Source organism: Taeniopygia guttata, chromosome 5 (assembly GCF_048771995.1).
Source record: "Taeniopygia guttata chromosome 5, bTaeGut7.mat, whole genome shotgun sequence".
Taxonomy (NCBI): Eukaryota; Metazoa; Chordata; class Aves; order Passeriformes; family Estrildidae; genus Taeniopygia; species Taeniopygia guttata.
The window spans coordinates 39511893-39538346 of NC_133030.1; the positions used below are offsets into that span (position 1 = coordinate 39511893).

Below are 26454 nucleotides of genomic sequence, written 5' to 3' on the forward strand. Positions count from 1 at the left end.
ATGAAAGGATATTTATCATATTCTTTGTCTTTTTCTAGTCTTGAGTTGCAAGAATATTAGTCACACATGTTCCCTCATATTCCTTTCTTAGGGTGCACAGTGGTCAGGCCTATAAGACCATAGCTGGATCTCTGGGAGAATCCAGAGAGAATAAGGGGTTACATTCAGCATTCATGGGCAGGCTGAAGGATGCTCAGCTTTTTTTTAAGACACAAAACTGCTTTAAAAAATACTCCATTTTCTATTATAATTTTTATGTCATGAAAGTTACTTCTTTTCTGTCCTATGCAGCTATTACCTTGCTGTCACTGACGTTTAATAGTTGCCATTGCACACTACTTTACCATTCCCTAGCTCAAGTGCAGCCCCATCACAGCAGGACAACCCAGCAGAGCATGGGGAAGCAGAGCAGGGGCCAGTGGTTCAGACACACCACCTTCACCACCATAGGCAGGTGGCACAGGAAAATATGGGACACTGAAGGGGGCATCTATTTGGAACATTTAATAGGGCCTGACACACACACTGACAGCGTGGGATAAAAATGAATGCAAGTGAGTGTATTAAGTTGAAAACAATGTGAGTGATAAATACATCCACTGCCAGATCCCAGCTTCATTAAGAGCTATTCTGAACTGCATAGTAAGTGCTGGTTGTAGAAGTTTAGACAAATTAGGAATAGGTCACCAGTTACTCATTGAGTCTAATAAGTTAAAAAAAAAATAATGGAGAAAAAAAATGTGTGCTTTGCCATTGAATAACTCTCATCTCACAGCTAGGGCACAGCAGTAGTAGTTACCTGGCATCACAGATCAATTGAATCAGAATTGCAGTTTCATTCAAATTACATATGGATGCAAAATTAAACAAGTGTGTTCACTAAGAATATGCAGCATAAAAATCAAGTCTAAGTAACCCATTATTTATCATATATCTGTCAGACTGCCAGACATATCTTTCCCTTTCAGATTCATATCTATGTCTCACAGAACATAGCAAATGGAGAAGTCACAAAGCAAACATTTCTCTACATATCACTGACCTTAAGGGCCAATGCATTGTGTGCCCATAAGCCTTCCAAGTTTACCAGACTTTTGGGAGAAAACAGCTGCTTTACCAAACTGTGAAAATAGAAAACATACAACCCATCCTGCTCAAAACAGAAAAAAAATGGTTTTATGAAGTTGTGAACAGATACATAACTACTTTCCCCTCAGTCCTGGACAGAAAGGGCAGTACAGCTGTAGAGCTAGAATGTGCCTCTAGAAGAGCAAACAAAATCCAGAAAATGTGATGACTGCATAGACAAACATCTGGGAAGTCATGTTTCTGAAGAGATGAACCAATGTTCTGCGCAGCAAAATGATGAACAGTACATCAACAGGTCCATTTGGGACAGACCGTAAAACGCTCTACAAATATCCAATTTAACTTCCCATGTCAAATATCTCTCTGTGCCTGTCAGCAGTCTGCCAACTGATTTTAAACTTGCAAGGCTTCTTCCCATTGAACTAGAACTTCTTCTCCCCATAAAGTGCAAATAAGATTCAGTTTTTTACCACTAGTTCCAATGACCATTCTCTTATTTACAAGAGTGATCAAAAGCCAATTGGCTGAGTCACTACCACTAGGCTTGAGTATCACATACTCTTTTTTTTTTTAAACCCTGGTTATTTTTTTCCAGCAAAAGGCAAAGAGCAAACAAGTCTTTCTTCTACCAGATGCAGCATGACAGGAGACTGCCTCAAGTACCATCAGCATAAGATGCATGTGCTAGACACAACCAGTGCACTCTTGTGCATAAAAATGTTTTGCCCTTATTTGCTGGAAATGGAAGTCATCTTTGGGATCTTATTTCCTCACAAAGAGTTCATGAACAGTTGATTAGTCTTCAGTAAGAGGTGCTTCTCTCTTCCTCGCATCTACATCAAAAAGAAAAAAAAAAAACCAAGAAGTGGTTAAACCAGGGGGTTCTGACTGTATTAATTTTAAAACTCAGAAACAAAAAAGTTGGTTTGTTTTCAATGAACAACACTTCCCATTTCAGAATCATGGCATGAATCCACTACATGGACTGAACTACTTTATGATACCACAGCATGTTAACAAGGACAGTCACACATTTTTCATGTTCAATTTGAAAATGACTCATGCAATATTTAAGTAGTCCAATAAACTGAGACCCCAGATCAGTGATACTTTTTCCCCACCACCTCTTGGCCCCTTTTTTTATGATCCTCTTTAAAGGTGAAACCAGTATTTGTTTTGCATACAAGCTACAGAGATGAAAACAGTCTGTTCTGAAAATCATTTGACTAATTACAACTTTGCCCAGCTGCACACATTTTTAAAAAGACAAGTCCTCTCCACCCTGTGTTTTGAGGAGGCAGCCGCTGAAGACCAGATCTTAAACTGCTCTGAACATCACCCTTAGATCATGGTCCCAGGTAGGGTGTTGGAACACATCTGGAAAACTCAGTCCATGGCTCACATGCCATTACTCCAGCAGCAGGCAATGTGGCTGAAATTAGAAAGCTGGGTCACTTCTTCGTGGGCTTCTGCCCTTCACTATGCAGAAGGCAGACACTGTTCATTCAGAACATTTAAAGAACACAATTATTAAACTGTCCATGAAAGTCCAAACAGAGTACTAAACAGGGTTTGGAGGAGGCAAAATATTCCTCCCAAATAACAAAAGAAGAGCTGATGCCCTGTGATTGGAGTAGCCATCTAAGGTAGGAAAAAAATCTCAGGCATTTGGGACTCAAATAAGAAATTGTCTCTACCATTCTCCCCATTTTGTTCATCGGAGATTCTAGGGCTAGGCCTGAATCTTCTGTCACAACTTCTCCACTTTGCATAAAATAACTGACTAGCAATAATAGGAGAAAAAGGTTTCTAAAAATGCATTACATATGCTTGTAGCTACAGAACCACTCCTGGTCTGTTTGTGACTTTGGAAAGATCAAAATGCATTAAATTCTTTCTGGTGAACATTTATAAAAAAATCATACCAGTTAAGTTCCTGAACTTCTTTTTGGCTTCTGCTCTTTCTTCAGCATCAAAATACCACACGGTCATGGCATATCTATAAAAGAAAGAAACTTTGCATGTCTTTCCACTTTTGATACTAAAATAGAGTACTGGAGTTTTATGCTCATGGAGAAAGCAAAACCAAAATTGGATTCGTAGACTAAAAAAGTGGAATGAAAATGACACATCTTTATAGGCAAACACAGACAGCATTTTAGTGTGTATTTTAACAAGTCAGATAGAAATATAGGTGAGAATTTCTGCTGGAGGCACAAAAGAGAGCACAGCCCCTGGTAACAGAGGGCAAAAGTAGCTTCCAGACCTTTGCATGTTTTTCTGTTCTGGGACGCCTGTAGGCAGCTTGGGGCCTGCCCTGCGTCACATCAGCTTTTCACATCCTGCTGACAGATGGTAGCCTTAACAATCCCTATAGTGCTACAAGGGCAAAAGAATAACCCAGCACCTCCCAGCTAAACAGCTATGCCCAGCTTGGAAGATTTCTCCTGTCAATGGTTAAGAGCCTTTTTTTCTAGCACATAAGGAAATGTATCATTCGAGCTTGCTCCTCCTTACTTAATGAGAGAATTCCCAATGACTCAAAACCAGGAAATTCATTCAACATCTGTCTATTTTTTATGCACATGTATCTAAACATGATGGCCATAATTTCGGATAAAAATATTGGTAGAAGAGATGCTCTGGGTTTTTTCCTAGACAAAACCAATATTAAATATGCTACGTACCTGGTTGCATAAGAAGGCTGGACTTCATGTGGGTTCCTTCGATCTGACCAAAAAAAAAGTAATCGGTCAAAAATCGGCTCAACATCTGCTACATAGGACTTTCCTTCTGGGAATATTCGAAGAATTCCACCATGCAGCTGAAACAAAAGGAAAGATTGAGTTTTTGCACATATAAACAGCCACACATTCACATGAGAAATAACTTATTTCTCTCTCCTCCACACCTAATAAATGGGGAATAAACATCTAATGATAAACACGACAGCTACACGACAACACTGGAAAACCTTACTGTGTCTCTTGGCCAATTTGATTTTGCCAGTTTGTAATGTTTCAGCTTAAGCTTCTGTCTAAAGCAAATGAACCAAGATAAAGGTAACACCAGCCCTGCAGCAAACACTGGGAAACTTCTGAGCTTCCAGTCACATTTCTAGAACCAGTAAATACGACAGAGCTGCTCTACCTGACAAGTCTGAGATCAGGCTCTCTCCCCAACAACTGTTAGATACTGCTTCTGGTATTTCAGAAGCCATGTCTGATCATTTAGAAGTTAACTTCTACCCCTCAGGAAGATTGAAGTCTGTTTTGTTTTATTGTTAAGATTTGTAAAACTTCTCAAATGCATTATAGATCCCACCCACCATTTTCCCTACACATAACACAGCCTGGTTTCTCTACCATATAATTTCTGTCTTTCCATGTGCCATGATTTTCAGGAAAAAGGTCTGGTGATCTGCACACACTCTAGAAACTTCAAAAGATGAAGATGAATCCTGCCTTCTCCTGCTGCTGTTAGAAAGCTCTTTGGAGACTTTAATGCTGCATCACAGACCTGATGTGGTACCTCCATGCCACATGCAGACTTCAGTGAGAAACTATTAAGCCACATTTAAAGCTACATGGTTGCTTTCAAAGCCCAGTATGATTATACTCTTATATTGCATGTCCTCCAGCATACACTTACATAAAACCACCATCACATCTACATAACAAACTCCATCAGTGTCCTGCATTTCAGTTAGCTTTTCTTAGTGCTCACTTGGACACCTCCTCACTATTTGGATACAGGTGCAATGTACAAAATAAACTGGATATTTGCATTTCCTCCCACATCTCCTCATTCATTTTATTACATTGAGATGTTTCACTGTCATACTCCCTGTAACAAGATATGCTTTTCTGCAACACTGCATTTTTCAATGGCATTGCCTCTGTATCTGAACTAACTTATTGGGGTTCATAGTATTTACCTGTTCTTAAAGAACATATTGACCTAAAAAGAGGCTAGAGAAGCAAACAACATTGGACAATTTTCAAACAATAACCCCCATGAACAGTTTGTGGTGTATTACAATGACAGACTTGCAAAGAGACATCCTGCAATTTTATAAACTCTTCTTTTGTTTCTAATTTAAAGGTATGGGACATTTAAGGCTGACTTAACTGCCTTATAGTATTATAGGCAGAAACAAGAGTTCCATCCAGTCAAGAGACCCACTGGTGGAATCAAACCATGTTTGCTCCTCTTCTAAGCCCCACTGCTTCATAAATAAGAAAAGGGAACTGCCTAGAATATCTTCTACAGTTTAATCTGAAGTATCAAGAATGATAAAGTCACAAATTTGGGTTGTCATTTTACTCTGCTCCCACAATCCACTTGTTCTGTAGTGAATTGACCTTCTTTTTCTGCTGTTTCCTCTAAACAAAGTGTTAAGATCATACAGCCCTGTGCTTATAGCTTTATCCTATAGCAACAAAACAGTATGTGTGTAGAATGGGAAAGAGGACGATAAGGAAACAGTTCACATTCTTACATCCAAAGCATTGCCAAAAACAGACAGAAAAAAAAAAAAAAAAAAAAAAAAAAAAAGAAGATATGAAGAATGGACCAGCAGTTCAGAAGTTCATCAGAGTTCACAGAAACAACAGACAGCTCCGAAGCTCTGTTCCAAAGTAGTTCTTCCTTCCTGTTCTGTCTCAGCCCCATGGCTTACTCACCTTGGAGTCCCAGTTCTTATTCAGGTAATAAATACAGGTGATGCAGCGCCCGTCACCATTTGGATTGTCCACATGACGAACATACCCAGTTCCATTTCCAGGATAGCAAGCAACCATAGCCTGAAATATACAGATTGTAAAATAATTAATTCTACAAGACACCTACCTTCAGTTTTAATTTGCTAAGCATCCTCCCACCACCAGTTTGGCTCCCTATTTTTCAGATGATCAATCCAAAACCTAGAGCAAACATCACCTGAAAATATCTTTGCACAAATGTCTTTCACAGGACAGCTCAGCCAGTGTGAAATTCAAAACTGGAAAATAAATACCCTTCATAATTCACAATACACTAAAATAAAAGGAAAAAAAATGAAACTAGAGCACTAGTATGCATAGTACAAGCTTGTTACAAGCAACGTGACTTTGAGGCAGTTTCAGCTGAAAGTTGCTTGCATTTCTACAGATAAGCAGTCATTGCAAAACGGATTTTCCAGTCATAATGAAAGTAGAAAGCAATCCCAGGATGTCATGCTTTACTACCACCATCATCCTCTATTCATATCTTCCAGTCACTGTCATATTCACTCCTGTGTGAACTCAAAGTGAGTGGTCCCCAGGAGGTGTTGGTAAAACTCCATAGAGCAAAGTCTGCAAAAAGCTACAACTCCTTTGTGCTGTGTTTGAACAGTGCATGTTTGCTTTCATGGACTGAGCCACAGAACTAACCGAATAGCTTTCATAGCGTTTCTCTCTTTGATCATCTTCAGGCTTGTTGATACAATCACTTAATTCATGGCTTAAAGTTCACCTTGAATTATGAGATAAGCCTAACATGAATTACTCCTAACCACATGGCAATCAACAGGTCTTAAAAGGTTTTTACAGCAAAAACATATTAAACTTAGTCGATTTACTTAGCAGCCTAAGCAGAATGCAGGCAAGAGCAGGTGAGACTGCTGGTAGGGTACTAGATCCTTGTCTCAGTCACTCTTCACTACTGGGACTACTTGGCAGTGATACCGATCCGCCCTAAAGCTTTTGCCATAGAAGTCTTGTTCCCACTCCCCTGACATCCCCAGATTGCTTGCCAGTATTAGCAGCAAGAGTGATGGGAAATGATGGACTAAATTCAGTTGGAAAATAGCAGATAGTGTTCTGATGTGGTTTCTGCAGAGATGAGGAGAGAGCAATTATCACTCCTCGATCTGTGTGCTGTGCTCCCATAAATAAGTTGTGCAGGAAGCACACCATAGGCTCAAGTTCAGCTCACTGTCCACCAGGATGAGCTGAGGGATCCCAGGTTCCCCTGGGGAGCAGATCTGCTGGCAGCCCCCAACCTGTACTTCTGCGAGGGGCCCTTCTTTCCCAGGTGCAGGAGTCAGATTTATCAATTTTTAATTTCATAAGGTTCTGTTGGCCTGTTTCCCCAGTCTATCTGGTTTCCTTTTAGTTGAAGCCTTGCCCTCAAGGGCTTCAACTGGTCTCTCTCATTTTGGTATCTTCTGCAGTTGAAGAGCACACTATGCCATTGGTTTCAGATTGTTGATAAATAAAGGTGTTTAACACTAATAGGTTCCATGACAGATTCCTGTAGTGTCCCATTTGGTAGCAGCCTCCAGGTATAAGAGGTCTGATGGAACATGACTCTCCAAGTCCAACCAGTTTTTTGCCCATCTACTTTTCCATCCATTCAGACAATAAAACCCTAACTTTACATATAACAGTTTTTACATGCCTGTGGCACAGAATGAGGATTTAATTGTGCACCATTTGCATGACCTGCTCCAATGATCTGATATGCACAGTTTATAATGTAATTGATAGCTGGAGATTGACAGTATAGGCTTTACTAAGAAATTTTATTTAGGAACCCCAGAATTCTTGTTTTCTTCTTCCAAGCATATGCAAAAGGCACGCTGCTGCCATGGGACATGACCAGGTACAGTTTAATCAACAAGGAAATTTTACTGTGCCAACAAACACCAGCACAGAAGCTACTGCCAGCACAGGGGATCCCTTGAACCCTCTGCTACCAAGAACAAAACCTACCCATAGCAGTAAGCAATGTATGAATTAACTTTCTTCCCCACAACAAGCACCAGAACAGTACCTACAGGCAGCAGTAAGTCACCATGGCCTGCTCTCCACACCTCAGGCCAAAGATGCCGGGAGACTAGTGGCCTGCATTTTCAGGACATTATGCTAAACAAAAGCAAGTACTTTTAATTCCAAGTAATAAGCCCTCTTCCATCACACCTAGCAGTTAGGTAGATGCCTTGCTGTAGACTCTATCTGCTCTGTAGTCATTCTGCTGTTGCAAATTGCTCCAGAGCTGCACTAATTTCACCATCAGCCTGATAATGGCAGTAAGGGCCAGTCTACAGCATAGTGCTTGAAACATGTTAAGGGCATAAGTCTGATGGAAACCACAGGTCAGCTGTTCTGCAATATAATAGTGGTCTGAGGAAGCTGGGCCCTCAGTGGTGAGGATAACCCAGTTTGTGTATTCCCCCATCCCACTTACTAGCACAGCACCTCATGCAGGTGTACTTTCACCCATCCCACGTGCAGTGAACTGCATCAGGTCTAACAATTAAAATAGTAGCCTTTTGTAAAACAGGATCTTTAAACACTGGGAAACATCACCCTGGTACCCCTGAAGCCACACCTTCACTCCCCTCCTCAACTGAGCAGGGAAAGAAAGCATAATGAGAGGCTCATGGGTTGATAAGGATAGGGAGAGATCACCCACCAGTAACTGTCACAGGCAGAACAGACTAGACCTGGGGAAACTAATTTAATTTATTGCCAATCAAATCAGAGTAAGATAGTGAAAAATAAAACCAAACCTTAAGACACCTTCCCCCTACCTCTCCCTTCCTCCCAAGCTCAACTTCACTCCCAAGTTCTCTACTTAGCCAGCAGTGGGTCCATCCTGTAGCTGGCTGGCATTGGCTCTTTCAGACACGGGAGAAGCTTCTGGCAGCTTCTCACAAAAAATCCCTGATAGCCTCTCAGCTACCAAAACCTTGCCCTGCAAACCCAACACATCCTGAGAGCTAGAAGTACCAAGGAGAGGGGGCTGTGCTGGAGCTGGGTGCGGCACAGCTGCTGCCAAGGGCACGGGCACCGACAATGCCAGCGAGGCCCAGCGAGGCACAGCCCTGCCACCACACCAGGGTCACAGCCTCGCTGACTGACAGTACCTCATTTTTAAGTCAATGTTCAACACAAAATTATGGTGGTCTTAAGTCTCTCTTTGGAGAGCAGACATTACTCCGAGATTACTGAACTGCCTAAAAATCAATCCAATATTACTACTATTTTTAATGTCCCAAACAAAAAGCTACTGAACAGCAGACTGAAGGGCAGATCCTGAAAGGGATTTATTTACTATGGAAATCTAGGCAGAAGGCCAGAGTTCCCCTGGCCTCCCCCACATAATATGTTCTCTTAGAACATGTGCTTTGTCTCCAACATTGATGCATAATTTATTTATTTACAGTGTGCACCTTTTGCAACTGCAACACTCCATCCCTGGAGATTAAGATAAACAATTCCCACAGAATCCTAAAGCATGGGCCACACTATAGCTTAACTTTCAGAAAAGCAAAGAGAAAAAAAGTTTTCTAGTAGCAGCAGCAAAAGAAGAAAAGCAGAAGTGAAATATCCTTTTTCCTGGCACAGCGAATATTTGAATGAAACCTTAAACAATGAAGGGAAATCATTGTGGTTCCTAGAGACTGTTGAAATGATATCAAGCTTTATCAGAGCAATGGCTGGAGCAGCTCCAAAGCAGATCAAGCTGGCCTCAGCAGGGATTCCAGCTGTTAGCAGTACTTTTGGATTCATTTAAAGCAAACAAGAAACAGGAGATGAGATGCGTGACCCAGACTTAATTTAGGTAATTTGTGAACACTGGTATCTGCCAGTTTAGTGCACGGTCCAGCTACAAAAGCCAGAGGCTCAATAACAATAATCAAACCATTTACCAGGTGTGCACATGGAGTGTCAGTAAAAAATGTTTCCTACACTTTTGGCTATTCTGTCCAGAAGAGCACACTCCATTTTTGGAAGCATCTCCTCTCTTCATTAACAATCTCGAAACCTAAACTAATCAAACTTACTATAATAGGCAGTAATGAGCAGGAATGTACCTAACTTTTTCCTTTTCAATACAATCTATTACAATGGCTGTTGGTTGGCTTAACTTCCCAGTGTAAGCACTCAGAAAATTTCTGTAACACTCCGCTTTTCTAAGTTGAAAAAGAAGAGTTTGTCTTATGCAACTGCTGCATAGTTAAAAACTGATACCCATATGCATGCTTTTGGAGCCACACTTACACACCACCGTATGAAGACCAATGCTCTGGTAGTCTAGTCAACAGTTAAAAATTAAACCCTACAAAGCTTGGACAATGAAAAGTAAATCATCAAGACTAAAGCTTCTGCCCTGTTATTTTCAGGGATGTTAGCTTTCCCAAGAGAGTGCAAATCAACCACAAGTTAAACAAGCAGCAATTACCAGCTTTAGTAAGGACCCAGGAATTGTCAGTAAATTCTACATTGCACAGAAGCTTGCAAAAATAAGTTATCTATCATTCAGTCTAAGTATTACACTCAAGTCAGCCAGAGAAATCTGCAAGTCAAACTGCAAGACACTAGCAAAGTTTGAAGGCAGATAAAAAACAACTGTTCCATTGAGAGAATTTTTTCCTGCCTCCCAGTGCTTCTAGCAAGCAGAAAAAGAAGTTCTCTTAGCTGATGGCCAGGATCATGCTGTGAGACATGATTTACAAAATAAGCAATGCTAGAGCAGCCTGATACTTGGAACAGAACATTTCAGAAAATATCTCAGATGGAAGATGTTTGTAAGTGGAAGAGAACAGTGCTTAAAGGAAGCAGCGGTTACACCAGGTCAGAAGGTCCCAAATTTCAGCCCAATATGTGGTTCTCAGTCTGAACTTGAAGGCAAACAAAAATCACTTTTGACCAGTCTTCTAGGGTATTAGGACTACCAGGATTCACTTGACTGTCTTCATTTTGAATGTATATTGCACTCAACCTGATTCTAGATCATAGATTTGCAGTCTTTACATCCAGAAAGGGAAAAGTACCCAGTATGCTCTACATTAAAAGAACATGAGTAGTCTGACATTTCATGATCAAAGACAAGAGATTCTCAGTTGAGGCTTGACTGACACAAACACCATGGGGTTTTTCTTAATTTCTTATTGCACCCAAGTGTTTTCTGACGCATAGCTTATAATGGTTAAGTATAAAATATTCATGAACATTATTAAATATTAGTTTGGTCTAACCTAATACTCTATAGAGATGGGAAGTAACAGAGGGAAAAAAACTATGTTGAAACGCCAACAAATCGGAGACATTAGCATAGTGCCTGTTGGAAAGGGAATCACCAGTTCCAAGAGGGAGTAAAATTCTGCTTGCTTCAGTCAAGCAACACATGAAATGGGCTTCAGTGGCAGTATTGCATGAAAAACTGGTCCCTCATTTCCTCACCATAGCTTGGTTATCAGTCTTCAATCAAACTATTACTTGTAACTGGATAAAAAAAGTCCTGTTTACACAGATAGCACTTCCACCAGCTGGTTTGGTACTTGCTTCTCCTTGCATACATGCAAGGTTGATAATCAGATTCAGATTTTCCAAGAGCTGAAACATCATCTCTCTCATCTCTCCTTTCTTATTTTATTTAGTCTTTTGCATGCACATCAGCTTGCTTGTTGCTTGCAGATATATAAAAGCACTTTTTAAAGAATTTTTTGAGGAACAACCTGAGGGTGGGAATTGTGGGAAAGACTATTCTTTCATCTGCAGGAAGAAGCTGCTAGGACACTGGTTTATTTTTGCTTACCAACCAAAAGTCTTTTATTACCTGATAATATTCTGATTACTGTAAGATGGAAAACTGTTCCTGCTTGTTACATTTCTTCTAAGAACTAAGGGTAGAAAAAAGAGCTACCCGTGAAAGCTCTGTTCATGGATTACCTCCATGCCACACATCTGTTGATGACTGGCATGTTATCTAGTTGTAGCTCAAGGAGCCTCTAATAAGCTTTGAAATCTTATGGAAGGTGTCTGTAAGGAAGCCAGATCACAGACTGATGCTGCTTGAAAAATGAGCTCCCTGTTAAATGAATCTGTGATGGGGCTTAAGAAGCTTTCCTAATAATTGGCAACAAAATTTAGTCTTTCATAGCCTATTAATATGAAGGACTGTTTCAGCCTGTGACTCCTTTTTTTTTTTTTTTTCCTTAACAGAACACACACTTGGAAATAAATCTGGATGCCCTTCAAGTTCAAGCTGGCTGCCAAAGCAGTGCCACTGTGAAATGGGAAGGCAGGAAACAGCCGTGTCTCATATGGGCAGCAGCCATCTGCAACTGTCAAGAGAACAGGGAGCATTTGTGGACCAGCCTTTGGAGACAGCAGTGAGCTCTGCTGAGTTGTTCCCACTGCTGGATATGTCCTGGGATCCTACAGGATCCAAAAGTCAAGGGACATTTCAAAAACTCTGAAAGGATCTGACTACGGAAGAAGTGCCCAGGTTTCCAAGGGCAAAAGAGATCCAAGCATTCATCTACCACTGTATACTGTCTACATTGCTCACATTTTTTAAAAAGCCAAGGAAACCAGCACTGCTTTCAGACCACCACCCAAATTCTCTGGATTCAGCCTCTGGGCACAGCACAGAGAAAACAGAACACTAAAAGTTAAGGAAACAAATCTGAAACCACCATAGGATCAGAACTGTCCTTGCAGTGAGCATCTATGCCTGTTGTAGTAATTAAAAGAATTAATTATTTCTTTGTATGCTTAATTAATCTACATATGCCTGTGTGCATGTCAATTAACAGTTTTCCCCAGTACTTCAAGTGCTTCTCTCGTATTCTGCAAATGCAGAATCAGGCAAGATTTGTTATTTTACATCCTCCTCTGACCTAAACCTACGCTTTGGCCCGTGTTGTTAGTGGGTCGTTGTACCTTGCACGCACACAGCGGCAGCGCCGCTCCAGAAGCGATTAGCGTGCTGCGAAGAGCAGGCATACCAACACGGCGGGACCTGAAATTTAAAAGGCTATTGCCAGTGAATTAGTTCAGTCAAGGATATTCAGATTAAGTCTCCAATTAGCAGCTGTAAACATGCGCAGTGCATCGATGTATCAATAAAGGCTGCTCAGTTTAGAGAGACCGCCCGCCCCTGCGCCTCGGAGCCCTGGCTGGGGGCCAGCGGGATGATGGCTTAACGACAGCGCTACGTGCGGAGCGTGAGCCCATCGGCCATCAAATGCAAACTTTACTCCAGAGCGCACTTCAGACAGAGGCTGCGGAGGGAAGAGGGGAAACCCACACAGGCAGCGAGCACACAGCCGCTCAAGGCACGTCTCGGCTCTCGTTCTTACTGAGCTGTCCCTCCCTCCTGCGCTGCAAGCGCAAGCACAGAGGCTTATCTCCCACACTTTAAAATAAATGCTGTCTAATTACATTTAGGATTATTTTTGCCGTTTGCTGAAGCACTCTTTCATCACCCAGAAAACTCTTTCAGCCCTCTCCTCTCCCCAAAGAACCAAACCTGGCCAAGCTGCACTAATGAGAAAGCATCCCAAGCAATTGATGCAGATGGAGAAAGCATCCCCTGTAATGAGCCCTGGGGGACATCGTGATAAGCACCACCCCCGCAGAAAGGCAAATTCATAAATAAGTGCAAGCTCATTAAGGAAATCTGTGAGGACTGTCCCTGTATGTTCAGTTTCTCAGCAGGGAATAAAAGCCTGGTAACCAGCACAGACATCCTCTGAGGAACATTTCTCATCTGTGGGGTAGAAAGATAATCTCAGTTTCTGAAATATTCCAGCCTTTCATTCTTCATCAGCAAGTCAGACCTTTTCAGTTCTGCTACTAGTCACCCAGAGGATTACACCACTTTCTGGTTTTTTGTTTGCAACATTTAAATAACTGCATATTTTGATGCTCTTGTGGTTGCACTAATAAAGGTCAGGAAAGACAGCCACAATATAGGCAAACTTTTGCTTCTGCTGGAGCTGTCTGAGCTGCCAACATCTTTTTTTATTATTACCCATTTATTTTTAGCCCGTGGGCCCAGGGCAAGTGAGCAACAGAGCCCACAAGACTTATCAGCTCACATTTGGCACGCAGCACTTCAAACACTTCCCGCGAGCTCATCGGGGGCAGCTCCGGACGTCCTGGCAGGCGGAGGTGAGGAGCCACTACCTTGAAGCAGGTGTGCCGAGGGGACAGGAGGCCCCAGCTGCCAAGAACAGCCCTCCTTGAGGCCACCACCCAGGACGCCTCTTGTGACCCCGCATGATCCCACCACACCAGAGGCAGCACCACACTGGGGAAGATGTTTCCCTTTGCCCCCTCTGGCTCAGTGAAAAACACTCTTCACTGCCAGAGAGGAATGCAGGGCTCAGAGAAGCACCACCACACTTGGCAGGTGCCCCAAACATGCCTCAAGGGTCCTCCCTGTCAGAGCCGTCTGGGCTCCTGAGGCTCCTAAGACATCACTGCGCTGCATAAACAGAGAGATCAACGTTCTTAGTGCTTGTTATCACAGCAGTAAAACCAAATTAATGCTAATTGATGAGACCAGTTATCTCCTATGTTAATTTTGGAAGGAAGCCATCTCACTCATCTTTTGCCCACCCACACCTTTACAGAGGACTTGACTAGATAACAGTATCCTGCATAAGATTTTGAATGAATAATAAGGTGTAAAACCCATTAAAATTATCTATAACAAATTACCATCAGAAATAATTTCTACTATGGTTCAATAATTTGTAGTCTTTACCTCTAAGGCTTTGCTTGCACATGAAGTTGTACTGCTCTGTCTACCTGTGCACTTTACAACAGTGTAATCTCTCAGTTAAAGTGGATAGATGTGTACTCAGTGACATGCCATCTTTCCGTGCAGGAAAGGAAACAAGATATTCATATTCAAGGTAAATTTGTAATAATAAAATTTTACACCTATTTTAAGGCTAGGCAATAAAATGTATTGGTAAAAAAAAAATATATAAATTTTCTTAAGTGTTTTAGTGCCTTCCTTCTCCACCACGTACACAGCTGGTACTCGCACCACTAAGGTACGTGTAGACAGACACTCAGCAACTCCGAGCAAAGCAAGCACACATAGACAGACATGCACACACCACAAACTGACTGCCAGCCTTACATCAGCATGTCTCAAAGGTATTCACAAAAGCTCTCATCTCCTGAACAAGGAAGCCTGTTCCTTAACCCAGCCATGGACAACATTAGATTCTGGATTTGAACACGGGCTGCCGAATTCTGTTTTCTCTTTATTCACTGGTCAAGTGTCTCCCATGGATTTATGCTGCCACCACCTGACAGAAGAGACCAACCTAAAGGCCAGCTGTGTTGTAGCCACTGACACAGGCTTCGACTCTCCTGCTGGGGCAGTGGCCCTGCACAGGGACACATCCATGCCTGACAGGTTTCAGCCTGCTCACACCTGCTGCTCTGCTTTGCTGCAGTCCCCTCTGGAGCCTTACCCAGTCATTCCCACCACCACAGCTCACTGAAGCAGCAGCCTTTAGGAGATTTCTCAAGGCCCAGTTCAGGACCGAGTCTTACAGCAATAATGTTCTATAGCATCTAAGGTAGTTTTTGCAGGAAGCACTGTAACTGTTGAGCAAGGGAGGCAGTCTCTCTGGTGAGACTTCAGGATGTTTCCTGAGGATGCAGAAAGCCTGGAGTGTTCTTTCTGGCTCACTTCCGTCCTTCTTCCTCTTCCTCTCCATAATCTTTCTTCTGGCAGCCAATGTGACAAGAGCAGTATGTACTCAGAGCCACCACAGGGGAAGCCAAGGCTGAGCTAAGCTGGAGGTTGGACAGAGGCTGCTCTCCCAGGACACCAGCTGCTTGGGCAGCCAGAGAAAGCAGCCCTCATCCCTGTCTCCTCCCTGGGATGGAGATGAGAGATAGTGACTGCATAGGCACAAGAGGCTGTAGTAAGAGCAGGGGTAAGAAACCACCTGGTGGGGGTCCTGCAGCTGGCTTTGCTAGAGGTATGGAGTACAAATGCATCTCTGTGGTGAAAAGCACAGAGGGGAAAGGCAGGACAGATACTTGAGGAAGAGGCAGAGCTATAGGGTTACATATGCCCTTTTCAGTGTGGGGGTCAAATAGGTACTATGTCTGCCTGTAGCTATGGTAAGCATTGGCACAGGCAGTGCCTTTTCTAACTGCAGCCAAAACATTGTACTAATACAGCTTATAACTAGCAGCAGTAGCTTCTACAGATGGTAAGTAGTGAAACATGCTTTTACCAAGTGCCAGCAAAGAAAAAAAAAAAAATGCTTCAGTTGCAGACATACAAGTGTAAAGAAACAAACAAAAAACATGTTAACTACATTTTTATTCTTGCCAAGAAACTACCAGTGCAAATGTGAGACTGCACTGAGCCTTTACATCATCACCAGTTAAACATCAAGTTAATGCACTCAGATATCTTGGTAAAATACACAACTTTGAGACTTCAGTGTTCGACCACCATGAAATGTTGAATTACACCAAATTTGGCAATGAGGACCAGCATTCACAAATCCTCTCACTGCTCCTTCATGAGGAGGAAATGTGTAAAATAGTTAACCAGGTAGTGACCCTTCCTGTTGGCCTGCTTCAGAGACACCATGCATGTGCTCCATACAGCAGATGACAGAGGGCAAGTTAACTTATTTAGGTGGAAATGTTGGTGAATATTGTCAAGAACAGAGTTATCAATACATTGGTAACTGGGGGACTCTCTCCTGTACATGCACATCTACTTATATGGCATGGCTTTTATGTCTTAGATGCAGGACATGTTTCAGCATTTATGATTAAGCTTTTTCCACTTTTCAAACCACTTATACCAGATTTCCTGTGGGAAATCAGAAGGGAAGGGTGCAGTTACATATACAGTCTCCAGCAGCAAGAACAACACCCTAGGCACAGGTAAGCTAACAACCCAGGCACAGGTAAGTTGAGGACTAATTGACACTTCCCTCCTCCCACTACTTCTTTAATATCTCCTCTCTCAAATTCTCCTGGTTCTGCTCTGCTTTTTCTACCCACATGGTCCAGTGAGGGGCTATGCAAGAAGCTTTCTTCATTCCCTGGATTTCCAAGGCAGTCAGGAAGCTCCATGCCAATCCCCACCACCACAAAGCCCACTGTTCTTACACCCCAGGCTTTTCCCATTCCATATGGCATTCCTCACCACACACTGCCTATCTCTTTGTGTGCATTACTGGAATAAGTGCTACTGTTAATGGTATTAAGACAAGTTTGCCATAAGACAGTCAGTTGCAAACATCAGATAAAAAACATAGCTACTATCTATTTCATCTAGTGAGGCTCCTTGGTGCCTCCCAGGAGACTACATAAAAAATGACCTGCATTTCAAATGTAAGAAAAAAAATTATACAAACACCAGGGATGGCACAAGACACGCACCTTTTCCTGAAGTTTTCTAAACATATTCTAGCATAGCCTAAGCCAAGCACCAGAATATGTGCTTGAAGTCCCATTGATCTGAAAGTGTTTTTAAGAACGAGTAGTTAAGTGAATTGCTGAACTGGAGCCAAGATTTTAAAAATATTTGTCTTATCACTTTGTATAAAAAATTACAGTTCAAGAACACATAAGCAATGATTAATATATTATGACTTACAGACAGGAAAAATGCAGACATATCATGTTTGGATTGTCAGATCCAGAAAGAAAGTACAGAAAACAAACTATTTATTTTGACCAAAGGATTCACGTGAACTAGATAGACACAAGACTCAAAATGGATATCTTTTTTTGTTACTAAGTAGGATGCAATTTCCTGATGTTTGGCAAAAGACATGGTTACTCTGTCATTTCCAACTGCAAAGCTTTGGAGAAACTGTGCTGTTTCCAGTCAGTGCAGATAGAGTGCTATGGTGTAGTCCTGTCATTTAGACTACTCATTTTTATCTGGGTGGCTAAACATGAACATTTAGTAAGCCTCCATGGAACCACTATGGTCAGCAAAAATCTCTTTGATTACTTTATTTGTGAAAAATCAGAGCAACAAGTAGGTTTCTACTAAGTGCTTTGCATGTTGGTACTAAGTTTATTCACCTACTAATCTTATCAAAGCACAATGTCAAGAGAAAAATGGCTGTAGGGGAAGAAGTTCCTTTCTGTCACTGAGAGATACTAGATGCATATGTGCGAGTGATGGAGGGGAAACAGAGCTTACAGCTCTCTCCACATCATTCACAGGAATGATCACGAGTGGTGTGCTGATGGGATGACGTGCCTGTAAATAGTTTAAACAGCAGGAGATGATAGATTATTTACTTGGCATGAGCCTCCTTCATGATCTTCCTTCACCTCACTGACTGAACAAAGAGACCTTCTTGCTTTTCTGACCAACTCTGTAACATCTTTTCAAAGCAATAACAGGTTACTTTAAAAAAACTGTTACAAATTGTTATGCATCAGTCAAAGTCTTCTGTCAAGCCCCACCAAGTTCTGTACCACTGCATCAGTTATTCACCCTGGAGTCCATCACAGCAGCCATCAGCCATAGGCACAGGTACCAGAAGCAGTTTCCAAAACACCTCTTCCCAAGAGCTCCTCTACTAATAAACCTTACCAATAAAGTCTTTTCACAGAAGCTTAGGGAGACATGTTGTTGGCAGCTTTTTAATTTTAACAATGTTTTTTCAGTCTTCAGCTTTGTGACAGAAGGATTAAAGTCATGACAACTCCAACCCAGGGCTTTAAATTCCCTCAAGCTGGTATGCACACATCCTCCTTCATAGAGGTAAAACCAGAAACACTCCTAGGCTTTCCTTCCTAACTGCCTCATTCTCTCAAGCCATCCACTGCAAGATGGGTGAGTGCTATGGGGCCTGCTGCTACACAGTGGGAAAAAAATCCAATTGCAAGAGGAGCAGAAAAAAGTGAATACCTCAAAGAAACAAAAAGGAAGAAAGTACCTCGTCTTAGGAAGAGTCATCTTGAAACATTTGATAAAAGTATTGATCCCTAAGTGTATTTAGTTTGTTCAGGAAACATCAAACATTTATCTATTTAGAGCCACAATGTATGTGTGCATGTATGCATTTTTATCTCCTCCCTCTCTCATCGCTTCCACACACAAATGGGAAGGACTTGCAGTACTGTTCCACCACCACCTCAGGAAAAAAGTTTAGAAAAAAATTCTGTGCAATATGGAAGAGGATACTTCCATGTAATAAATCAAGCAAATTTCTCAGGAAGTAACATGCAAGATAAGTCTGTATTACATTGAGCCACCATCCAGATAAATTTGGAAGTCAGAGAAAGAAGAGTTTACTGTGAAATCAAATAAAGACATTGGGATTAACACAGCTGGAATCTTTAATGCAAAGTAACAAGCCACTTTTCCTGCATACCTCCTGTACTGCATCAGTGTTATGAGAATCAATGTCCATTTTAACATATACTGCTCTTGGCAATGAACTGTATGAAATGGACTGAATTATTCATTAACAATTACCTTGGGAAAAGGCACACAAATATTAATAGCAAGGATCATTAGGAAGAAATTCTTTGCAGAAAGGATGATTAGATATTGGAATGGGCTGCCCAGGGAGGTGGTGGAGTCACTGTCCCTCGAGGTGACTGGATGTGGCACTCAGTGCCATGGTGGTGTTCGCTCACAGCATAGACTCAATGATCTCAGAGGTCTTTTCCAAACTATTCATTCTGTGATGCCATGGCCAGCTCTCCTCCCTCCAAAAATGCAAGCTCAGCAGGACAGGGCACTGAACTCTGAATCTTGTCATTTCCCCAGTGGCTTTCCCAAGGATACTGTACCTTGTGATGCCACACACACATCCCTGAGAGTACAAAGGACAAACACTCCCCATACACAGAGGCCTTAATGCCACCTGTATTACAGTCACACCAGCATTCAGTGAGCAATGGGTTCTCACATAAAAGCAAACTGAGTGGCACATACTTAGGCTTGCAAGTGATCAAGCTGTTGGCCAGCACACCAGTAAGGAAACATCTGCAAGTCCCTGGCATTAAAAGCTAACATGGTAGTAGCAAGAGCTGCTAACAGAGCAGGCACATCAATGAATAAAAAGTTACTGCAGAAAATGCATGACCAATATATGAGAGATTGTGGAAAACTTCACTGCTTTGCCACCATTGTGTAACACAGAGTCTAGCAAGACTCTCTGCTGGACTGTAAAATTACAGACAACAAAAAAAATGCCCTGATGCCACAAACACATGCACAAAGTCAGGATAAACAGATAATTCATATCTTTACATTGCCTGAGAGCACTGACATTTTCCTTCACTTACAGGATTAACTACCTTCTGCCTTGCTCATACAGGACTATGGCTGTAAAGCACGTGGACAGCTTCCTGGCACCGTGTGATAAAGGTCGCTGGGTGGATACAGACTTCTCTGGCAAGAGGGGGAAAGGAGGACCAAGAAAAGCCCCCTAGCAGCCAAAGGCTCTGGTGTAACACACACTGAAGGCAGCCGGTTTTTGCAGCTACCTACCATTAAATAAGTTTGCCAGTGCACTACAGTCAGGTTTTTAAGAGTGATGATGCATAAAGCTACTGAATTCAAGCTGCTTGCAACTTCAACACCTGAGTATTAACTCAAATACCATTCCCTAGAGGCTTCCCATGCTTCTGAACCCACTTACAGATATGTGCATCACTGTCTGTAAAATATTGATCCATTTCTCCAATGCCCTGTCCCTGCTGAAAGAATTTACCCAAAAGATTCTCCAAGTGCCTCTTTCAGAGAAGTAGTTCTTTTGAAAGTTTCAAAAGTCATTGAGAATAATTTGATGAAGAACAAAAACAAGTGTTAATATGCCCAAGATTATACACATCTGATTGTCAAGTAAAAATTATACATTCCTGTGTATAATTAACCAGGCTAACTAATCTTGCTTGACAAACTCAGATATAAACATCAGCTTTGACACTGAGCCAAAGCAACCACACTAGGATCTGTGCCAATGCTGAATTCTTCAGTCTCATATCATAAAATGACTTGTCTGTTGTATTTACAGTTCCAGTGGCTCTGGACTCTGACGGCAGCTGGCCAGAAGAACAGATTTGAACTTGTGCATTATGGCAGAACATGTGCATTTGATTAGAAGAAAGAAATTATGCACATTTCTTCTGGATGGTGGTATTCATCAGACCTCCCATTGTAAACTAATTGTAAGGCATGCTGCTACCCAAGTATCAAAAATACCTTTGTAACATACCAGTATATCTCAAGAGGCAGTACCACTCTTCAGCCTACTATAGCTAGAGTTTTCTGTTATCTCACTCTTCAAATGAGAAAATTCAGCATTGCACTGTGTTATCATTGCAAAGGATAGAATTTGAATGTTATAGAACAGCGCTTTTCTTTCTTCATATATAAATGCAAAAATACCTTACCTCCTTACCCAAGTTATGAGGGACTTTGTAAAACTACTGCCGTGACATCTCATCCATTTCTTCAATCCTTAGGAACATATATCTTGATAACAACCTGCTATGCAGGCCATATTTCAAAACCTACCTAGGAACACCCCATCATGTGACAGGCAGAAGAACTCACTCTGGTTTCCAGCAAACACTCACTAGCTATGAACTGTCACCACAAAAGACTTACTTCTCCTGTGACCATTAGAGAGGGTCCACCAGGGTGGGATGAGCAGGGTGGTGTTATGGCAACAAGCAGAGGACGCACATTTTTGAGGGGGTTCACATCCCATAGGGACTTCTAAATTAACTAATCTCACATTGAAAACAGGGTTCTTCTTAAACTTCAGGCTATACACTTGACACTGAATACAGGCAGTTCTGAACTGAAAACACCAGTCACAGGCTTCCTTCAACACAAAGCAGCTTTTAAGATTATGAATTCTTGCTTTCTTTTCAAACCACAAGGCCTCACTGGTGTCCAGCAGGTGGAAGATGGACTGAAGGTCCTCAGTGGCAGCACTGACATGGATTTCAGCCCTTGGTGGTACCCAAGAAGGTATCTGTGACTCAGAGCAGGAGGTGCTGCTCTCACGGCGAGGTGCAGAGTCCACTCAGAGTGCAGCCACACCAGTTCAAAGTACCTTCCACCCCTCGCCGTGAGGACAACGCAGCGCTGGCAGCGCGTCAAGCGCTGAGTCAGCTGAGGGAGCCCAGGGCAGCAGGCACGGATGGCATTGCTCTGGGACCCTGCCCAGCCACAGGGAGAGCTGCCCTCCTCCAGCAGAGGCAAAATGAGAAAATAGCAATACCACAGCCTCTTAGCAGCAGATGAATTACACAGGCACCCCACTGCAAACAAGTTAACACTTTAACATTTCCACACACCAGCCAGCCAACCTGGTTCCTACCATACTCTGTCCCCCGCTTCCTCATATTAGGGACTTCCAAGTTCTCCCAGGCTCCACAGATGCTCTTAAAAAAAATTCCAGACACTCAACCAACCACCAAAACATTTCTCAAGTCTTCAAGGAGAAATTTATAGTACAGTATTTTCCTACAGGGCACCCCCTCAAGGCCCTGAAAATGGCAGTTAACCCCAGGAAAGAACTTTGGGTCCTGGGGAGTCAGAAGCTGCAGCACATCACCCTTCCACCTGCAGTCCCTGGAGCATCACCTGATCCAGAGGGCACTCTGGGTGACTGGCCTCACACACCAAGCTGCAGCTTTGCTTCTGACCTGAAACAGCCACTAGCTTTTCTCCACCAAGTAAAGCTCCAGCAGAGTAGTGACAGGTCCTCAAAAACAGTGACTTCTGTACTCATGCCAGAACATCCCTCTGCGCAAGGACATCAATCTTCTCACTCTGAGAAGACTGAACTTGGGTCAATTATGTCTCAGCGATGTCCTTAGCCATTGACCTACTAGAAAAGGGGAACCATTATATTATCTTGCTAGAAAATGGAGACTAGTTTATGAGAATGCAAAAGCCAACAAGTAGTGCATTAGGTCAATCAACCTTTAACCACGTCTCAAGCATTTAACCAGACAGTATTTTCAAATACAACTTTCACCAAAGATAGATTTGTATCACTGGTCTGCAAAGATGAAAAGTTACATTTCATGATCAGCCCGCAAAAGTCAACCAGCAACTCCTGTGAATATCCAGTGCCCTTGAAAATTTTACTTCCATTTGTTCTCTTTAATACAATCTTAGCTCTCTTGAAATTAATTTGGAAACAGGAGAATCCTGACTTGTTTCTCTAATTTAGCTGAAAGGAAAATTTCCTTTATGGACAAAAGTTGTTTAGGACTTATGTTTGTGTAGCGACAAAAATATGAAGCACTTCACACTAAACTGACATGATCTGACATAAATTCATTCTCACCTTCTTCCAAAATATAGGCTGAATACTAAAGTCATAGACTACTTATTAAAAGTATAAACCTTTAAATAATGATGGGCTGATCTGACATAAGTACTTTTTCATGACAAATTGAGTTAGCATGTACCTAAAGGCTTACATTTTAAACGAATTGTTCTGAACTTAGTTCTGAGTAATATCTATATGCCAAAACAATAAATTACAACAGCACATGTCCCACAAAGAAGTTCTGGTCCAGTCGCCCATGAACACCCCACATCCCCACAAATGTTAAGCTGTGAAAGTTTTGTGGGCATTCATTTACATACATAATCTGACAGATAAAATAAAAATTTGCTGAATTTAAATTTAGGATTTGTGTGTATGCATTCATAAGACTTCAGATAAGCAGAATGGGAAGGTTTAGTGGTAGAAGAGAAATGTCTTAAACCAACATAGGAACCTGCATGCACTGTAGTAATCAGTTGTTAGTCACAGGAATAATCTTTCTGCTGAAGGCATCCTACATCTCAGTTACAGACAGCAGCTGCTATTCCAGGGCCTCACATACCCATGGTACTTATTACTATAACAAGTGGATTGGTTACTATTAATGACTGATGAAAATTTCTCTGCATTTGGTTTTACAAACAATATTGAGATATTGAGTCCCTTTCAGTCCCTGACTGTTGTGCAGCACTTCCATGTGCTGTTTGGAGTCTGACAACTTTCACATTAAGGCACAAGAGCCAGAGGTCTTTCTTCATAGTAAATAGCTTGCTGCCTATTTATATGTTCTATTTTTTATTACTATTTGTACAAGAATGCCTTCAAAAACACCAAAACTGTTTTAAAACCATCTCTACAACCCAAAACCATTGCCCAAAAGACCCTTCTTCCCAGCCAGCACCAACAGCCTTCATTCATCCAGCTGATTTGTTTTCTAAATACCTTGTAAAAAGTCTGGACAGCCTCCTTTCACATCAATCCAGCTTTTAAATAACCCCCCTCAATATCCACCCTTGCACACACCCCCTTAGCCAGAAATGCACTTTCAGTAGTAAACAGAAATCACCCAGAGAAAGGATAAGGATGACCTTAAAGATGTGCCAAGGCAGGATGGTTATTTGTGCCTCCTAATACAAGGCTCTCAACAGGAATAAGTAAAATCCAAACTACCCATATTTTTAAAACATACCTACCCAAGCTTTAACTGAATTGATGATCATTAATTCTAAAGAGCTAAGCATAAGGAACAATGTTTCAACTTTTATTATTCTCACTACCGTGTGTAAATGCGTGGAGATGCATGCAAAGGTTTCAGTGTGTTCCCAAGCAACTGGTAAATATCACTGTACCTTTTTCATCATTTTTCAGGGGGGAATCCCAATACCACTCACACATGCCCTTAGTCAGTGCAAGTTAGGATCAAGAGAAATGCCTAGCTTCTCCCTATTGTAATTTTTAAAAACTTTCATTGTTTTTGTTTCTGGCATATCTCTAACAGCAGCGGACCTTTTGAAAATGTACTATGTCAAGTCAGAAATAAGGAAATAAGGATGTTTTCAGCATTCAGGACAACAAAGTAAACTTAGTTCCAAGTTAGTACACTTTGCCGTAGCAAAACAGACAAGGAAAGAAAAGACGAGTTAACCCCACACTAATGGCATTGCAAGTGCAAATAAACTTCATCGGGAAAGAAACTAATAATACAAGAGTCCCCTTCATTTCTGAGAAAGCCTAGAAAAAACAATTTGTCTCTTTAAAACAAAAGTTTGCTGTGCTCAAACTACTAAACATACCGTATTCTGGGCACACTCAATGCAGTAACGATAACCTCTTCAGCTGTAGAACGGCGACAAGAGTCGGAACCGCGAAACTATTCAGGATAATACATGGGCGAAAACAGCAATCGGATCAGAGCCGGCTACGTTCCCAGGGAGAATGTGGAGACCTTGCTCGCCCCCCGAAACAGCCAAGGTTAGACGTTTTTGGTGGGGTACGCCCCGCACTGGTCCACCCTGTCCGCACCTGGGGTGAGCGCAAGGAGAACCGGAGTGCAGTCGGCTCCAGTCCCACCTCGAGAAGCAAGGAACCACCTGCAGCCCCCGGGACGGCTGCGAAGGGATGGCCGGTGTCACACAGGTGAAAAGGCAAGGGACTGGATGGGGTCCGGCAGCGAAAAAGCCCGGAGAAAACCCAACAAGGGGAGCTGCGAGAAGCCGCCCGGAGCGCTGCTGGCACCGGCGGGGTGAGGGACCCGCACGGGGCGGCCCCGCTTTCAGCGGGACCCCCGCACCCGGCGGCGAGGGCTGGAGAGCGACTGCCGTCACGGGAGTCCCTCGGGCAGCGCACGGCGCCTCCGCCACCCGGGGCGGTGCTGCGGGACAGCCCCACGGGACTGCCCGAGCCACGGGCACCCGCCGATAGCGCCGACGCGCCACGGACGAGTGCCCGTGGAAAGTTTGGGGCAGGTCCCGCCGGCAGCTGCGAGGCGGGTCGGGCCGGCTGGGAGCCCGTGCCGGCGGGCGGACGGAGCCCCGCGGACCCTTACCTTGGATCGCTCTTTCACGTAGTACTTGCCGAGCCGGCTCCCGCAGTACATCACCAGCCGGTCTATCAGCGTGAGGAGAAAGTTGATGGCCTCGCAGCCCTCCTCCGTGCCTCCGATCCACTTGATCTGGTCACCGCGGAGATGCCGCTTGGCGACTCCGCGGCTGGGGCCGGCTAGCTGCCCGTCGGCCAGTTCTCCGTCGCGGTGCATCCGCTTCACCCGCTCCAGCACGCAGTCCCCCACCACCTCCCCCAAGAAGTTGTCCAGGTAGCAGAAGCCGATGTCGTGCAAACAGGGCACGACGTACTCCAGGGCGATTCTCTCCAGGTCCAGCCTCATGATGTGTCCCAGCGGCATGGCGCGGCGGGGACGGGCGCGCCGCTGCCCTGCAGGCGCCCGCGCTGGGAGGCGATGCCCGTGGGGCCGCCGTCCGCTCCAGGCCGAGCCGGGCAGGGGCTCCGCCGCGGCGCGAGGCCAGGCGAGGCGAGGTAAAACTTTGGCCGCTGCGGGCTCGGCTACGCACCGCGGCCCGGCGCTGCGGGAGCGGCGGTGCTGCCGAGACCCCGCGCTGCTGCTCCTGCCGCTGGCGCCCCAGCAGTGCGCGGGAGCGTCCGGGGCGTGCGGGAAGGGCGCGGGCAGTCCCCGCCCGCGGCGAGGAGGGCGGCAGATGGCCCCGCGCTGATTAACGCGCCGGCTACGTGCGGGATGTGTGCTCGCGCCGCCGCACGTG

The 26454-nt window shown here is 43.3% G+C and overlaps 1 protein-coding gene across 1 annotated transcript; it reads right to left on the reverse strand.

Moving 5' to 3' along the window:
• Positions 1-1593: 1593 nt before the first annotated feature.
• On the reverse strand, positions 1594-26454 carry EGLN3 (egl-9 family hypoxia inducible factor 3). Its single transcript, XM_002200512.7, has 5 exons — positions 25725-26454; positions 5775-5894; positions 3777-3913; positions 3015-3088; positions 1594-1922 (listed from the first exon to the last, which is right to left on the reverse strand). The coding sequence occupies exons 1-5, from the start codon at positions 26079-26081 to the stop codon at positions 1885-1887; spliced, it is 726 nt and encodes a 241-aa protein (XP_002200548.1). The 5' UTR covers positions 26082-26454; the 3' UTR covers positions 1594-1884.

Excerpts from the sequence above, each read along its gene's own strand:
- EGLN3 (XM_002200512.7), bottom strand. The coding sequence starts at position 26,081 with ATGCCGCTGGGACACATCATGAGGCTGGACCTGGAGAGAATCGCCCTG. Across the intron at positions 5,895-25,724 it reads ACGTGAAAGAGCGATCCAAG|GCTATGGTTGCTTGCTATCC; the intron begins GTAAGGGTCCGC and ends TGTATATTTCAG. Across the intron at positions 3,914-5,774 it reads ATAAGAACTGGGACTCCAAG|CTGCATGGTGGAATTCTTCG; the intron begins GTGAGTAAGCCA and ends CTTTTGTTTCAG.